This window comes from Alternaria metachromatica, assembly GCF_023757995.1.
Source record: "Alternaria metachromatica strain BMP 0045 chromosome Unknown scaffold_13, whole genome shotgun sequence".
NCBI classification, from domain to species: Eukaryota; Fungi; Ascomycota; class Dothideomycetes; order Pleosporales; family Pleosporaceae; genus Alternaria; species Alternaria metachromatica.
The window spans coordinates 919,513-936,831 of record NW_026055504.1 but is presented as its reverse complement, the minus strand read 5'-3'; the positions used below and the strand labels follow the sequence as shown (position 1 = coordinate 936,831).

Genomic DNA, 17,319 nt, shown 5'->3' with positions numbered 1-17,319 from the left:
GGAGAGGTATCCTTTTCTCGTTAATGTGGCGTATTGGGCTGGTTGATGTTGTTACCCGTTTGCTGTTTTTTTTTGGCGCGCCTTGTTGCATATTTCAGCGCGCATTATGGAGTTTGCATGTCGTTATGTAGTCAGCAGGCGTTTTGTATTACGTGCGTTGGGTTGGGAGATGTTGTTTGGCGTAGGCATTGGGTGGGTATGCGATTGGGTAGTCGTTCTTGCTCATTGCTTGCGTAGGTGTCATAGATAGTAGATAATATCAATTACAACATATACCATGCATGTTGACCATTTGGCACAAGTTTAGTCAAGTTATGTGTCATTAATCGTAACCTACTAAAGACTACTCGTATATCGTACACGGCTCCTGTCGAGCCCCCATATGCGGCGCAAACTATGATATACCATGAATGTACGTCATCTATGCGCTAACACCGTCGAACGCAAAACAGAATGAAAAACAATGACGCTCAATATGCGTCAGTATGCCATGCGTATGTATACAATTTCGAAAAGTCGCTCAAAACGGAATGGGTATCAAGCCGTTACGTGTGCGTGTGGAACCTCGGAAAAGCGCTTGGAGCGTGGGAAGAGCGAGATCCCCTAGATCTCGGCTTCTTGCTTGCGACGACGGATGCTACCGAGACGCCTCTTGATCGCGCCGCCGACACTGCGGCCAGTGGTGTTGCTGCGGCCGATGCCAGAGGCTTCAGCGTCGGTAGCGACGGAAGGGACGATGCCGGGTGCTTCGGCATGGCCAACGCTGCGAGTGCGAGAGCTGCGGGTAGTCATCTCTGTGCCGCTGTCGCCGAAGCGCTTGTGGTCCTTCAGAGCCTTCTCGATGGAGTAGGAAGGTTCGCCCTTGCCCTTGAGATCGTCTGGGTGGTATTCCTGCGATGTGTTAGCGAAGTTCAGCCTAAGAATGGTTGGAGAACATACAACACCAGGCCAGCGACGGTAGTCAGCTCCAGGCTCTCGCATCAGGTCAGCACCCTCTTCATAATTGAGTACTCTTCCGAAACGATCAGCCATGCCAGGTGGTACGATGGCGACTCCCTCCAAGGGACGATGCCTCTGTACAGAGTCGACGATGTTCTCCCGTGGAGTAGCCCTCAAAGCCTCCTCGTTCGAGTCCTTGACCGCCGCGAGGGGACTGTATTTCTCGACGCGGTTACGAGCGAGACTGGCAGCGTCGTACGGGCCCTCGTGGTGGTACCGACCGAAAGGTGCCTTGTCGAGACGGTCGATGACGTCGGCGCCTTGGAAGTTCTTTTTCCTAAGATGGGGAGCACGGTGAGCAACTTTCTCATCATGACGCAATTGGTCAAGAGGCCTGTGTGACTTGTCACCAGGATAGCGCTCTCTCAATGAGCCTGAGCGGTCGCGCGTAACTCCGCTCTTCTTCATGGATGCAGGGGCATTTTCGCTGGATCGTCGGGGCCGGCTTCCGTTCATGGGTCCGAAGATTTCCGCGCGGTGGTTGTCGGAGAAATGGGCACGTCTGGGGCTTGCAGAGGCAGGAGGGGATGGGTAGTCATACCTCCTACTCTGCGGTGTAGTCTGCCCAACCTGCGATACTGATGCCGAAGCGCCCTTTGCCTCGGATGAAGCCCGGGAACGGCGGAATGGGTTGGTCTCGACGGAACTGCCGGTGTTGTGGACATTGACGGTTGGGTGGCCTTTGGCGTCTCCAGCGGATCCGGGCGGTGTGATGGGTGCTGCGGGAGCATATGTGGAGCGGAAGTGGCTGTTGAGGCCAGTCTCGTCGCTTGGGTCTGGTTCGATCAGAGGATCGATTAACGCATGATGGGCCTGCTAAGTCAGTTTCAATGTCTAAAGATGATATATCGCGCTGGATGAGTCGTGCCGGCGCACGTGGGAGGCACAGTACAGTCCAACCAGGTGCCCGGAACAAACGGGAGATGAATACTTACTGCGTCCATTGCCATGATGGTAGGTTTGTGTGCTAGTGTTTGATAGTTGGCGAACTTGGGAAGGTTGAGTAGTTGTAGTATTGGAGATTAGTGGTCAGACGAGGGTCAGGTGCTAAATGGATACGAGAGGAAAGAACAGGTGACGGGAGGGAGAGCGAACTACATAAAGGCCTGACTTGGCAGGTACCGTGGACGCGTACATCATCGGTTCGCAGTCGCGGCCCTGCGTCAGATTTCTTCTTGTCCGCTCTTGGTGGAAAGAGCGGCCCAATCGCTGCCATACGTCATGCGGATGCGCTAGGCTGCAAGTGGGTCCGCCGCTTGGTCCTCTCCACGAGTGACGACAGCTACGATGATCCCTCACCATCACGATCCAGCCCGCCATGTCGCTGGTCGATTATCCAGATTCTGCCTCGGATGATGATGATAAGAGCCTCGATGCCTCTGCCCAGACGGCACAATCTGCCGCCAAACCTACATCGAAGCGCAAGCACAGCGCCTCTGGGGATGCCCTGCCACCGCTTCCGCCAGCCTTTCACGACCTCTACGCGACAAATGCGCGCGTCAGCACTAGCGACAACCCAAGCCTACACGGTGGACGAAAACGGGCTGTACCTCACGTCGAGGGCAAGTGGCCTAGTCATGTTTACTTAGAGTGTAAGGATACCCAGAAATATTCACCACCAATATGGACGACAGACTAACGCGTTCGAGGGATACCTACACAGCCTGAGTCTGATGCTCTACACAGCCTACTACAGCATGTGAGAGATACTATTGATCTTGAAAATGCCAAGCGAACGAAGAAACTGCCCGTACCAGAGATCATGCCATCTCTTCAATCAGAACTGGGTGCGTCGCTACCTCTTCATGTCTCCTTGTCGCGCACCTTGCAAATCAACACCGATAGCAGAGAGCCTTTTCTGGAATCATTAAGTGTTGCTGTGCGGCGGTCCGCAGTGCGCGCTTTCAATTTTGAGTTTCAGAACTTGAAATGGGTGTCCAACTTCGATCGCAATCGATGGTTTTTGGTCCTTGGCATTAAGAAGTCACGGCTCAACGAACTTAACCGCCTGCTACAAGCATGCAACGACGCGACCCAATACAGCGGTCATCCAGGTCTGTATACAGGCGGAGTGGGAGACGGTCCGAAGGAGAGCCATGACTCTAATGACGGTCCGAAGCGGAGGAAGGTCGACAAGAATGAGCCTCAAAGCCATGATTATTCGCAATATTTCCACGTCAGCATCGCTTGGAACCTGGCTGAGCCTGACCCTGAGTGGGTTGCTCTGGTCCAAGATATCGACACCAGTAAGTTCGTTCAGGCACCTGAGGCTGCTTTTGATGCCGTCAAAGTAAGGATTGGAAACACAGTCCATAATATTGCCCTGGCTAGCAAGAGAGCCGGTCTGGGGAGGGTCGGAGGAGGGCTGGGTTTGGCATGATCATCGCATTGCGATGACGTGCCGGGTTCTGGATTCGCAAGCTTGCCAGGGTCTTATCTCCTGTTGGGTGTCAGGAATTATGGACCCGGCAGCACGTTCCAACAACAACACGGCACACACGAACAGATATTTCACGTGCGCACAACTCTGAGCGTGGAGGTCTTTAAACAGGATCCGCCTCATTTGGCGACTGGATCTTGGATGCGATGTAGGAAATCACTTCGAATCGTAGAATGCTTTTAGACTGACGTAGGTAATTGCGGACAGCGATCGCGCAGTACAAGAAAAAGCAACTCGATCAGATCCCAACGCATGGAGCTCATACCAGTTCCCTTCGAAGAAGAAGAACAATGGCATCATGTGATTGCTCCTTTCGCATCTCGTTCCAACGGCTTGCGGCTGCAGGCACAGCATTCACCGAACATCACTTGGCTCAAAGCTTGACGCAGATAAGGCGCGTTGCGACATGTAACCTTATTTGCTCTCAGTAAGCACTAAATTGGCTGGACTCACGCGACTGTCGAGCCACGTTGATCTCGAACGACCCTCATGCACATGTGAGTTATGCATTTCCAGGCCCTCTGGAACAGTCCATCAATTGATGGCGAAGGCAATGGCATCTCGAAGGTCATCCCCAGTCTCTGAATCCATGTCTGTGACGGCTGGCTTTCGAGGCGCAAACTTTCGGCACTTCGTGCAGTTTCGGGCCCGACGCGTCAAACTCGCGCTGTGTACGCATTCGCGATCCGAGAGTCCGCGCGAGGACGAGACACGTGATGCTTGAACTAGGCAGCAGAACAGGTGTAGATGTATATATCGCGAGGTTTGAAGGTATGATATCAGTCATATTGGATCTTGATTCGCGAAGCTCCATTTATACTACTTTCCGCTCTGCTCACGCCCTGCACTTACAATTGAAGAACTTGTCGTCACCAGAGAACCGCGAACATCTACCCAAGTCCATCAAGACACCAGTCAACGAACTGCTACTCCCCTGCATAGCCATGGGATCAATCATGAAACCCTTTCAACCCAAGATTGGCTTAGTTGGCGCCGGCCCTGCCTCTCTAACCCTCGCCAACATCCTTCAAAAGCATTCTATCCCCTTCATCATCTTCGAGTCCGCGTCAGAACTCCGCACGCAAGGCGGCTCCCTGGACCTCCACCCAGAATCCGGTCAGCTCGCCATCAAAGAAGCAGGGCTATGGGAACCGTTCGCCAAACATGCACGTCCAGAGAGCGACTGCATGAAGGTTGTGACTTTGGACGGAGACGTACTCTGGGATGAGAATGGCGTTGACAAGCAAGACATCAAAGAAGATGAGAAGTTTGAGGGAAGGCCTGAGATCGATCGAATGGCGTTGGCGACGCTCATGTTCGAGAACCTGAAGGAGGGGTCCGTACAATTCGAAAAGAAGTTGAAAGAAGTCGTGCCCTCTGCTGAAGGAGAGGGAAAATACGACCTGCACTTCTCAGACGGCACGAAAGAGTCCGGATTCGATCTCGTGGTCGGGGGAGATGGCGCATGGTCCAAGGTTCGCAAACTTCTCACCGACCAAATGCCACAGTACTCAGGTATAGCTTCTATCGCAGTGTGGTGCAAAGACATCAAGGCCGATCCCTGGCTGCTCGACTACGTCGGCTCGGGCTCGATGTTCGCTTTTGGGGAGTGTTGCGCGGTGCAGTCCCAACGGCAAGGTGATGGTAGCCTAGGGACATACGCCAGCGTGCATGCACCAGAGGATTTCTTGCAGACCTGTGGCATCGATTGGGATAACAAAGCGACGGCGCGCAACACTTTTGTCGACCGCTACCTCTCTCATATCCACGATGACCTCAAGCGTGTCATCATGTCCTCTGATGAAGACAGTCTCATTCCTCGCAATCTGTACGAGCTGCCGGTTGGATTTCGCTGGCCCTCTCGCTCAGGCGTTACCCTTATCGGCGACGCTGCGCATGTCTTCACTCCATTTGCCGGACTAGGAGTTAACACGGGCATGAAAGACGCGTTGGTATTGGGGAAGGAGATTGTCAAAGTGTGCCGTGGAGAGAAATCTCTGGATGCTGCTGTGAAGGACTACGAGGAGGAAATGTTTCCACGGTCCACAAAGGCGGCAGTCAAAACGGTAAAGGGGAAAGAGGGGCATTTCAGTCGAGATGGAGCTAAGCATTTTGCCGACATGATCAAATCGAAGTACTACAGGCAGGATGAGGTCGTTGCGAAGTAGGGAGGTGGGAGTCCAGACTCTGGGGGTGGATCAGAAGACTGGGTCGTAGTGATGTTCTCGAAGTAGCCCTGGAGGAATTGGATCTACATTACGGTATTTCGTGGCATAACAATACATACTCGACTCACTACAGTTCTCAAGTTGTATGCAAATCCACAAGTGTATAACCTGACCATCCCTGGGGTGTGAGTAGAGGACCGGAGGAAGCCGTAGGAACACCAACGATGCGACGAATGCTGGAGCTTGCTTGCTACATATTCTAGCTTGAATGGTCGACAATTGGTATAGGACGAAAGGGCTGTCAGCGCGGGTACAGAGTGGTCGCCTGACTTCTTGTTCAATCGCTCGGCACCGATTTATGTAGCCAATGCCGACCAGGCACCCAAGGCTCTCAGCGCTTGGTACAACTGACTACGCGCCATTGTAATTGCGATGGATCGCCGCTCGTAAAGTTGACATACACACCGTATTCATGCGCACGAAAAAAATCCACCTAGCCACATCTATGTTTAGCAGCTCGCGGGTGTCTGTCTGCCGAAGAACGCGGTATCGTCAAGCGGAGAGTTTAGTGATGTCCATCAATAGCGGTGGGCGCGGTAATAAGGCGCCGGCCGCTCTTGAGTCGTGAGAGAAAAGGGGCACGCACCAACATCCAGCACCGCCTGAACTTCCACCCCAACCCTTCGATGCGGCTTTCGGCCAATTAAAGAACGCCCGGTAGGTAGAACCCTGCACAGGTCGTTCTGTACCTGCATGGTGGCGCAAGCTGTGCCCTTGCTCTACTACGAGCTGCACAAAGATTAGCCGTTCGCGATTGCTGCTTGTGATTGCTGATATGCGCGTTGCCGTGGATTTGATGAGGATGGAACCATCCGATGGGTCCTAATTAGCGACACGAGGATGGTCTTACCAAAACGGTTATCGGGCACATGGCAACTAAGAGAAATGCAACAAGTGGCTATGCTGCGATAGAGTTCACTCGTTCCCCGGTGGAGTTGGCGCAAAGACTTGGTGTGGTGTTTGTTGCCGTGACGCTCTCTCCTGCGCGGGAGGGTTGCTCAGGGTGAAAGTAGGCTAGCCCCATCCCGACCTAGACTGGACCCACCCTCGACCTAACACGACAATTATACCCCAGACTCATTTCCGCTCGGAGCACATCACGATCTCAATAGAGCCGTAGGATGCCGCCCATGCCGTTCTTGTACAACAATGATCACGCCAATTTCCAGGACCCCTAACCTAACGCCTTAGAGGCAGTTCTCCACCAACTGGTGCTCACAGGCCATGGCACATAGGTCAAAACCGCTGTGTTCCCCAAGGTTTCCTTCTTTTTCTCACTACGCAAGGCTTTCAAGTTACGCATCACCAGCCTCGTTGACAAGCACCCTTGGCCTTTGTGCCCCGTCACTCATTACACACTTTACTTAATATTACCCGCTTCACTCGCTCAGCGGACGATCACCACTACCCCTAGCCATCCCAAACCACGTAAACAAGTTCAAGATGCGTTACTCTTACGTTGCAGCTGCCCTCGTTGGGTCTGCTGTTGCCGCGCAGCACAAGGCTCATGCTGGATTCCACATGCGCCGTGGAGCTTACGCTCCCGAGGAGGTTTGCACGGTCTACACCACCGTCTACGAAACCGCAAGTATGTGAAACCCATGTCAGAAGGAGCCGTGAACGAAGAAGAACAGTCATGGCCATTGTCTTACAGCGACTAACATGATTCAGTGCCCTCCATGGCTCCCAACTCCACCATGCCCGCCGTCCCAACTTCCGTCGGTGCGGAGACCGCCTCCACCTCCTGCACTGAGGAGGGAAAGACTTCCATGTACACTCCCGTCGTTCCGGCTCCCTCCAGTCCGGTTCCCGTAGTACCCGGATCTTCCATGCCCGGCTACCCTGCGGTTCCCGAGTCCAGCAAGCCCGCGATGCCTGAGTCTTCCAAGCCCGCGATGCCTGAGGTGCCCATGTCCTCCACACCTGCGTACCCCGCAGTTCCCGAGTCCTCCAAGCCAGCTGTTCCCGCTGTCCCGGAGTCTTCCACCACCTGCACTGAGGAGGAGGGCATGACCTCCTCCATGGAGGCCCCCAAGCCCACTGGCCCGGCTCCCGTCCCAGAGCACTCCACCCCAGCTGTCCCCGCTGTCCCGGAGACCTCCACCACCTGCACTGAGGAGGAGGGAAAGCCCACTGGCCCCGCCCCGGTCCCAGAGAACTCCAAGCCCGCTTACCCCTCTGTCCCTGAGGTCACTAAGCCCGCTGTCCCTGAGGTTCCCGAGACCACCAAGCCCGCGGTTCCAGAGGTACCTGCTCCTTCCAAGCCCGCTTATCCCACCGTTCCTGAGGTCTCCAAGCCTGCTGTTCCTGAGGTTCCCGAGGCGTCCAAGCCTGCCTACACCCCTGAGGTCCCTGCTTCCTCCAAGGAGGCTGAGAAGCCCAAGCCCACTCCCAGCGCCACCCACGGCTCTGACAAGCCCAAGCCCACCGGCAGCTACAACAACGGTGAGCACATCAAGACCAACGGCGACAAGTGGGCCATTACCTACACTCCCTACGCCAACGACGGTAACTGCAGGACTGCCGACGAGATCGCCGCCGACATCAAGAAGATCTCTGAGCTCGGTTTCACCACCATCCGCTCTTACAGCACTGACTGCGGTGTCTTCGAGCACGTTGTCCCTGAGTGCACCAAGTACGGACTCAAGGTCATCTACGGCATCTTCCTCGAGGCCGGTGGCAAGGCTGGAAAGGGTCCCTTCTCCAGCTACGCCAACGACCAGTTGAACGACATCAAGGAGAACGCCCCCAAGGACTCTGTCGCCATGGTCATTGTTGGAAACGAGTGCGTCTTCAACGGTAACTGCGAGGTCAGCGAGCTTGGTTCCTACCTCGACTACGTCCGTGATGAGCTCCGTGGCGCCGGCTTCCCCTCTGACATTGCCATCACCACCACCGAGACTGTTGGCTCGTGGGAGACGATTGGTGATGCTCTCTGCGACCACATCGACATCTTCACCGTCCAGATCCACCCCTACTTCACCCAGTCCGTCACCGCTGACATGGCTGGTGACTTCGCTGCTCAGCAACTCGAGCAAGCCGCCAAGGTCTGCCCCGAGGCCGCTGCCAAGGGCAAGTTCATCACTGAGATCGGCTGGCCCAGCGCTGGTACCTCCAACGGCAAGGCTGTTGCCGGTGTCCAGGAGCAGAAGACTGCCATGAAGAAGATTCTCGAGAGCGTCGGTCCCGAGTCCTGCGTTTTCTCCTTCGCCAACGACGGCTGGAAGGCGCCTGGTGACCTCAACGTTGAGCAGAACTTTGGCTGCGTCGACGCCCTCCTCGACGGACTTAACATCTCCATCGATGTCTCTTTGTAGAGTCCCTATGATGTAGCCCGTAGCTCTTTTGTCAATCACGTTTAGCTACGTTATGCGTTCACGTCTTGCATCTGTCTTCATTCTGACCATACTATGTTTACTGCAAGTCGATAGCGAAGGTGGCTTGGAGGTAGTTTTTAGTGTTTAATCTATTTGCAAACAAATAGCAATATCTTGTTCAAACAAGCTTTGGTATGTGCGCAATGTTCCCAGCCGTAAAATCGCTCATGTTTTGGGTCGGTGGAGGTTGCTAATCTTCTCGGTGGGACGCAATTTAGACGTGGCATGTCAGGCATGGATCCTGCGACAACGCCGGAGATCAGGCGGTGCGAATCCCACTCCCGTAGTTGAACATGGAGAAGCAAGCCTGTCGAGAGATGTCACCGACAGCATTGTGTACAGAAGTTGGTAGGCCGTTTGCGGGGTTGCTGTGCCGCATGAGCACAGACCATGCCCTCCAGGTGCAGGCATCAAGATCTCTGCATCCGAACCAGACTTCCGCGAATAGACATCTGTGTTACCAGTCGTTTCTCTCTTCCGTGAACATTCCATCAACAGGAAGTTCTTTGAGCAGTAATCGCTATCGCTGCTTACGCTGGACAACCGAACATCGACAACGTGATCAACAATGGCAACCACCATCCCGGGCTTCCTCAGGCTACCACTCGAAATCCGCCAGCATATATACCACTATCTTCTCGCGCAAAGTTTCCAGAGTCGAACAATCAATATGAGCGTCCGACAGCGACACGGTGGCTATAAACTGCAGGGTCTCGAAAGCATTAAAGGCCTTGTATTCGTCAGCCGCATCGTCCATGACGAGCTTCTCAACTACTGCTTCAGCCGTTTCAACTTCTTCCTCCATAACGGCTCAGAGTCCATACGCTGGGTGGCACGAGAATTCTATCGCCAAATCGGAGTCGAGAACAGGAAGCTGGTCAAATACATCACAATTCCCAGCTTCAGTATCGATCGCGTATCGCTGGATCCAGACAATATTATTACGCTCTTCTGCGTCCATAAAGCTTTCTGCCTGGAGCTTCTGGATGAGATCCAACGTGTTTTCCCCCTTCTGGCACGCTTCCCAGCATTGGAAGAACTCGATCTGGGAATTGAAACTCGGGAGGCAACGCGGCCGACTGAACGCATGCATTACAGGATACCGCCGCCGTCTACGTCGAGAGCTGATCTGAGAAGAGAGCGTGGAATGACGTACGCGAGTGATATCAGAGACGCTCTGCAAGAAGCAAGGTCCTTACCAGCAAGAGTGACTCTCGGTATCTGGTGGACGACGACAGGTATTAGTGAAATCGAGCTAAGAACGCATGAGGAAATTCGGCAAGACGAGGAAGACGTTCTGCATCAAATACGAGAAGACATTGCGCCTGTTCGAGTTGTATTCAAAGGCATCATGTAAATAACGAGCACGCTCTGGAAGTCCACATTACAGTCTGGTCTTAGGAATTCATACACTGAAACTGAACATAAGACAGAGCCGCAGCGTTGAATACCAGGGGTCCATTTCTTCTACTTCTGGTATTCCTCGCATGAGAACTAAATTATATACTAAAGCTCAAGAACTAAGACTGAATACCTAGCTACCCCCAAACGCTATTATCAGCACATGTGAACGAGCCTTCGACAGGAACGAGAGGATCATGGTACGCAGCTACGAGCTGCTCAATTGAAGCCCACAGACCAACACCGTTCGCAAACAAAGTTAAGGCGATGATCGTCCAGTTCAGACTGGCCAAACACGTCTTCTTCCAATCGCGGAACTGAACGTCCCAGTTGAGGTAGAGCCACATGACTCCGGAAATCCCAAAGGTAAACCAAGAGACGAAGAGTGCGGCTGATACCGACAAGATGGCATGGAAGAGCGGTATCGCGTTTGCGAGAAGGAATACAAGGGTCCAGAAACTGACGCCAATACCGAGCCACATTGTCCAGGTCTGCCTGGTGTTTTGGCCGTACTCGCGCTCTCTGCCTATGAAGCGTAAGCACTCGATGAACATGTATTTGATCGATGTATGGCCAAACACCAGCGATGTTCCAAGTAGCGTAGGTAGGAGAAGACCATACGCGATCTTGGCTATCATCACAGGTGCTGCACCGAGCGCTGGACTGGTTGTGTATTGTCCAGCCAATGCATAAACGACTGTTCCAACGATTGTATACATGGGAATTGCGAAGCCCTGTAGAATGAACGCGGAAGGCATGAAGTCTTTTGACGGGTCTTGCATCTCCGCCATGACTGTAACGAAGGCCTGGTTGCCGGCATACGCGAAAGCGATGTTGAGAACGGAGGTGAAACCCCGCGCAAAGGAAGGATGACCAATTAGTACGATCTCTTTCTCCCATCCTGGTGGCGCACCATTAGGTCCAGCAACACCAAGTGCAACCATGACGACGATAGTCGCTGCAAGGATCGAGATAGTGCAAGGGACTGCGACACATTAGCGTTTCTCGTGACAAACCAGGAGCTAGACTTACTGCCAAAATCCGCCAGAAACTTCATGCGTCTGGGCATACACAGAACGCAAGAAACGATAGTAGGGATCAGAATGAACAAGATGGTGCACATGGCATGCTCCGAGATGCTGTTAAGCGCGATGCTTATTGTGATAACGGCGGATGAGCAAGCAAAGAGCTGGTTGAGCACGAAGCCAATGCCGACAGTAGTAGCCAGAGGGGCACCGCCGATAATTCTGAAACAGTCGACGCAACTCAAGACCGAAGGGTATCTCCTGAAGAACTGGAGTAGAACGTATGCTGTATGCATGACCGTGATGCCTACCAGAACTCATGTTAGCAAATAGCTTATAGTTTCCGTTCTTCTGGTGTCTAAATTACCTAGCCCGATAATGCAGATGGTTCCTGGGATTAACCCGAGAGTTTGCAATGCCGCAGGCAAACCCAATATACCTATGCCTACCTGATTCGTGATGTAGATCAGCGACGCCTGCCATTTGTTCAGCTTGTCGCCTGAACCAGCCTGTCCTGAAATATCGAGGATGTCGCTTCTTTCATCCTTGATGCTGCTCTCGTCGGCCTTCTCGCCATCACGCGGTGGTAAAGTGGCGGTCCGGGGTACTCCCGCATGTGCCATGTCACAACTGTCAGTTTGATCGCCGTGTCCGTCTTCGATCGTCTCGCATTGGTCTCGCATAGTTGACCCTAACATTGACACCTTGTGTCTTTTTTCGTAGAACGAATAGACAGATGTAATGAAGAAGCGGAGGAAAGGTTGGTGGGCGATGACAGCAAACCATGGTGGTTACAGTATCACGGCAAGTGTCGTTCATGAGCACGTCCCGACGCAGGGCAGATACGGAACCAGAACCGCAGTGGATTTAACGAGAGAAATTAGTCTGTTGTTACGGACGTTACCCCAAAGTCCGGTGTTGTATCTGCCAGGTGCGCCAGATTGTCGATCGACGGCGGACGCGAACTTGTAGCATGTCTCTGTCTTGTAGCATATCCCTGTTTATGAGGCCTGTACATCATCATTACAGGTAGCTGAAAGATCCTCTAGTCTCTTTGGAGGTTGATATTGATGTAATAATGGGGATGGGTGGTAGGGTCCCGGGGTCGGTTCGGGCTATATTGCAGGGTTCGGTGACGTCACGCCAGTAGCAGAATGGGGAAGCCGAGGCAACACCATCGATTCAGTGCACTCTGCTTTCAGTCTCAACAGTAATACCCATAATATGAATCTATTCATAATGATATTAAGGTTCCAGCCGCCTTGCTTCTCGCGTTGAGATCGTCAGAAATTCGCACACCTGGGCAGCCTCCGTGTCAAACTGTAGCCAAAGGCTCGCCTTCCCTCTCTGCCATACACACTTATGGTTGTCGCATGGGTCGGGAGACCACGGCTGTAGGTATCCCTCTTTACACCCAGTGAGTAGGTTGTTCAATCGGGCTGACAACGTCAAATTGAGTTACAGGCTCTGAAGGTACGACGGAGATTGGTTGGTGTTCCGCAGCCTCATTACCGGAGCTGTCGGATTTGCGGACGACCTCCTCAGTGCTGGTCGTCTCTTCTGAAGTCGAGCGCGTGGCATCACTGATGTGAGCAGTCGACATCTTCGCTCCGTCCACCAAACATGGGCGACCAGTTTGGTTGTCGCGAAGTGACCACGCCATGCCTCCAGTAACGGTATGCTGAACTCCAACAAGAACCAGCGGTAGTCCATCCCTATCGTTCTCTTGGAACAACTCCTTGTCAGACTTGACGATGCGGTTCTCGGAGTTCCTCTCGAAGAGAGCAGCCGCTAATCCGGGAACACCAAGCCGCGTCCTGACTTGGTAAATGTCTTGGTCGGCTGTCCTCCAGGCCATAACGGCAAGTACAATTCCGAGAGCCGCGAAGAACAGATTTGCTAGAATCAGCAGCCAGACAGCAGCGACAGGCGCTCTAGTCATAATCTTCGTGGCTCTTGTCTGCACTAGAATAGTGTCTGCCGGCACCGTGTGCACCACTAAAGGAAGGGCGAACATGGTGCTCATCCCAAGTTCTAAGGCTGAGATCCACTGTTCCAAATATATTGGAGGATTGGCTTGCCGCAAAACGCTGTACTTGAAGTCCGCCAGGTTTCCCGTGCTATCGACAGAGGGAAGGATTGAGATACCCGCCACAGTCGAGTTACTCTCATGTGCCTCCAACTTTTTGATTGTACCACCAGTAGCACTATATGTGACATCGTAGACTAGAAAGACCTATTAGGTGAAGAACAACGACGGTGCAGCGTTCTTCGGTAACTGGTACTCACCTGTTGAGTTACATGCAACAACCATTACGTAATTCCAATACGCGGGCTTCATCGGCCAGGCTTTGCCGATCATGTCTCTTGGTAAGCCGTCCATGCTGTCTAAATCCAGACTAACGGCTGCGTTCCATCTCCACGTGCTAGGGAACATTTGAGCCCTCTCCTGTTTTGTTATGCTTGGTATAATGGACTTGGCCTCGTTCTCAGGGTGAAAATACAACCCTTCCACCCCACCAAATGGCTTGCCGCCTTCGCTTAAGTGCTTGTGGAAATCAAAAAAGGTGTATAAGAATGAGTCGCCTATGTAGCCCCCTGAAAAGTCTATCGGTGAGCCGCGAGCGATGGAGCAGCCGAAGGGCACTATTGGAAGTCCAAGGTCAGTAGTTACGTTCGAGTTCACCTGGATATCGCAGGCGGTAGCAGGTATAGGCGCACACTGGGACGATATGGCGTAGGATGTCGCCTGCCAGTCTGTTTCGGAGGGCGACATCGTTGGACCAACAACCGCGTATTGGCGTCCAGTAGTCTCCTCAGTAAAGTTCATGATGCCTTTTCCGTAGCCTTCATCCAACAACGCGACAAATTCGGTGTTGTTTGTAAGTATCATCCTACTCTCGTCGGGTTGGTATGTGGTCATACTGCAACCAAAGAAGTTTTTGTTCTGCATGGTACCGATGGTTTCGCTGTCATCAAAGCACCATGGGTCAATGTTCCTGCCGTACTGATGCTGAGCAGGATCTTGAGGGAAGACCTGAACTAACTCTATTGCTTCGGTCGCTATATGGAGATAGCCGTCTGCCGCATGCACAAGAACACTGGGAATCTTAGTACGGACTCGAGTCTAATGAATCACATGCATACCTCGCGAGCACAGCTAGACATAGAACGAATATTGATGCTCGTAGTACCGTTGGTTTCGTAGCTCGCCTGGATGATTCGCTTTTCGTGCCGCGCCGAAAGGACCACCGTCGCCATGGCCGGGATAGTTCCCACAGAGACAGGTAATCCGCATTCAGAAGTCGGACTATAAGGCTAGTCTCATAAGATGTAGGAAGGCATCTGCTCTGGTCCTGCGACACGGAAGCTTCCGTAAGCCGGCGTGCGGCGCAATAGGCGTAAATCGACATAAGGGCGCTCACGAGAGCGAAGCTAACGGTGGATGACCAAGAAGATACGAACACGAGGCGAGTAGCCGGAAAGTCGACGTAGTAGTGAGACGCCTTGGTGACATTGATAAGCGGAGACTGTGGGCATATCTCGCTATAGGGACAGTCTAGATCACTTGCTAGATTGTGAAAGACTAGCACAAGGATCACGACAGTGAACGTGATCATCGGAACGACAACGATGGAAGAAGCCAGGAGAATGTGTTTCGTATGGGGTTGTAAAGTGAATGAAGGCATGTTGATCAGAGTAATTGTTCAGGCAAGATGTCATCGAGTGGCTCTGGTCTCTCCAAAGAATAAGGGAGTTCTACTGGTTTTATGAGCGAAAGACATGGAGTAATGTTTCTTGAGAGAACGGGTCTGTACCGCTGTGTTGGATAGGAATAAGCCCCGATGCGGTACGCTTCGACTTCGCCTTGCCAAGCTTGACTTGATCGACACCTGGGCACAGTTCATGTAAGGTCAACCGACCGCACTCAAAGAAGTATAGCCATGTAAGATCGTTGGCCAATGGAGCGCGGAGCCGTCCATGTCTCCAGATTTGAAGTCGTGCAAATGCTGACACGCGGGGGCTGCGCGCTTCATTATCGAGCAACAAGCTGGGCCTCGGGGGTGTGAGAGTGGCGCAGCACACTTTTCATGTAGGTACATTTTAGCCATATTAAGGCAGCCCTGGAGACCGTTTTCCTGGGAAAGTTGGCCAGCACACTTTCGACCCCAAGATGAAGGATATGAAGGCGGTAGCCAGTACGGATCTTAGAAGGTGTTGAGGCGCAGATTAGAATTGAGCTGTGTCTTCAAGACTGCACTGGTGATTGTCAGCCCTCACAACTCTGTTATGCAGTGAAACAAGACTATCGCTCCTGGGAGATGATATTTTGAAAGGTCTGGCCAAGAATGAGAACGCACGTCCAGGGGTTTTGGGGGCCGCTTCTCCCCCGAGCAATATCGCGACAGTCAGCATGAAGGGTTGGGGGTCGAGATCGAATGACAAGCAGAATAAGTATAGTGCGCCTTTGACTCAGACTGCTATCTGGTACTGGTTCGGGCTGGTCATTGTATTGTACTTTGGTATACGGTATGATTGCGATGGCTTTGATGTTGTTCGCTGGGATCTGGTGACGTCATACCCCTTGCGGCTGCGGAATGAGGAAGCCGTCGCAACATCATCGAACTCTTGCACTTTCCTTTCTTTTCAGCGGCAATAGACACCTGACCTCATGACTCCGATCGCGTAACTACCAAGGTGTGACTTGCTCACGACTGAATCCGAGCGTCACAACATGCGCTCATGAGAAGAGACATCGGCTTCAGTGCCAAGGAGACTCCACGAACAGAACCGACTTTTCGCATTGCTCGTATCAAATTAGTCGTCGTACCGGGATCCAAACGATTGGACCTTCGTGCCAGACTTGTACCACTCCTAATGTAGACGACGAAAGCCACCACCAATCGACGCAACCGCTATCCAAGTACCAAAACCCGAGACAGCGCACTAACCCCAATATAATCTCAACTACAATTGAGGCGTCAGCAATCATTTCTCCACGCTCAAACCACCAATACCATGATTCCATACCAATCCAATGGCGTACCTTCACTGCCTAGGCATTGCAGGTACACCGGCAAGTCTCCCAGCCCCACACACATCCTCCGCGATCTTGATACCAACCGACCGAACGAGGGCAGCATCGCTTACCCCCTGCAGCGTTCAGGCAGCGATTCAGACAGTCCCTTCCCCAATTGTGTTCACAGCCTCCGCCCTCCCAGCTGATGCGTCGGCCAGGACAAGCCTGAGCAGTAGTAGCATCAGAGGGGGTTTCGGCAGGGATTGCGATAGTCGCGGCCGAGACCGTGAGGAAGGTAGTGAAGAATGGGAGGAGATGCATCTTTGGGAGTGTTCAAGTTGATGTTGGGAAGAACAGTAGCAACGATTCGAAGCATGCAGGTGCTGCATTGGGGATTTATATAGGAATCCCGCATCGGCAACAGACGAAGATACTAAGACTTTGGCTTGCTCATGAGATGGATGCCAAGCAGCTTGTTACTCTCATGGTGGTATCTCACTTCGTAAATCTTACGGTGTGGAAACACAGGATGTCACTCTCTAGACATATCAGTGGCTCTGGAAAGCGGGGTTGGAAGCCATATATGGTCTTCTGCAACGAGCGTTGCGGAGGTACTTTAGTTGTTAGACATGACCAATGGGCTACCTACATGCCCTCCCAGGCTTGCCGTTTTCTCCTCTACAACATAGTATCATGGCTCACCGGAACCTGGGCATTTGCTGAGGTACGTTCCCTCACTTCACATCCATTCGCGCTTCTTCCTCAAGCAACGCCATAAAGACATCAGCCCAATGAAAAAGATATGGAGGACGAGTGGTACAGACACACT

General features: G+C 52.7%; 3 protein-coding genes across 3 annotated transcripts; 2 read left to right on the top strand and 1 right to left on the bottom strand.

Moving 5' to 3' along the window:
- Nucleotides 1–603: 603 nt before the first annotated feature.
- Nucleotides 604–1,943, bottom strand: J4E83_006316 (uncharacterized protein; the record flags this gene model as incomplete). The annotated part of the gene is made up of 2 exons (XM_049333230.1): nt 604–1,812; nt 1,935–1,943. 2 exons carry the CDS (start codon nt 1,941–1,943, stop codon nt 604–606), a joined length of 1,218 nt encoding a protein of 405 aa, XP_049187920.1.
- Nucleotides 1,944–3,928: 1,985 nt separating this feature from the next.
- On the top strand, nt 3,929–5,607 carry J4E83_006315 (uncharacterized protein; the record flags this gene model as incomplete). Its single annotated transcript, XM_049333229.1, has 2 exons — nt 3,929–3,936; nt 4,248–5,607. The coding sequence occupies 2 exons, from the start codon at nt 3,929–3,931 to the stop codon at nt 5,605–5,607; spliced, it is 1,368 nt and encodes a 455-aa protein (XP_049187919.1).
- Nucleotides 5,608–7,364: 1,757 nt separating this feature from the next.
- J4E83_006314 (uncharacterized protein) lies at nt 7,365–8,984 on the top strand (the record flags this gene model as incomplete). Its single annotated transcript, XM_049333228.1, has 1 exon — nt 7,365–8,984. The coding sequence occupies one exon, from the start codon at nt 7,365–7,367 to the stop codon at nt 8,982–8,984; it is 1,620 nt and encodes a 539-aa protein (XP_049187918.1).
- Nucleotides 8,985–17,319: the final 8,335 nt, after the last annotated feature.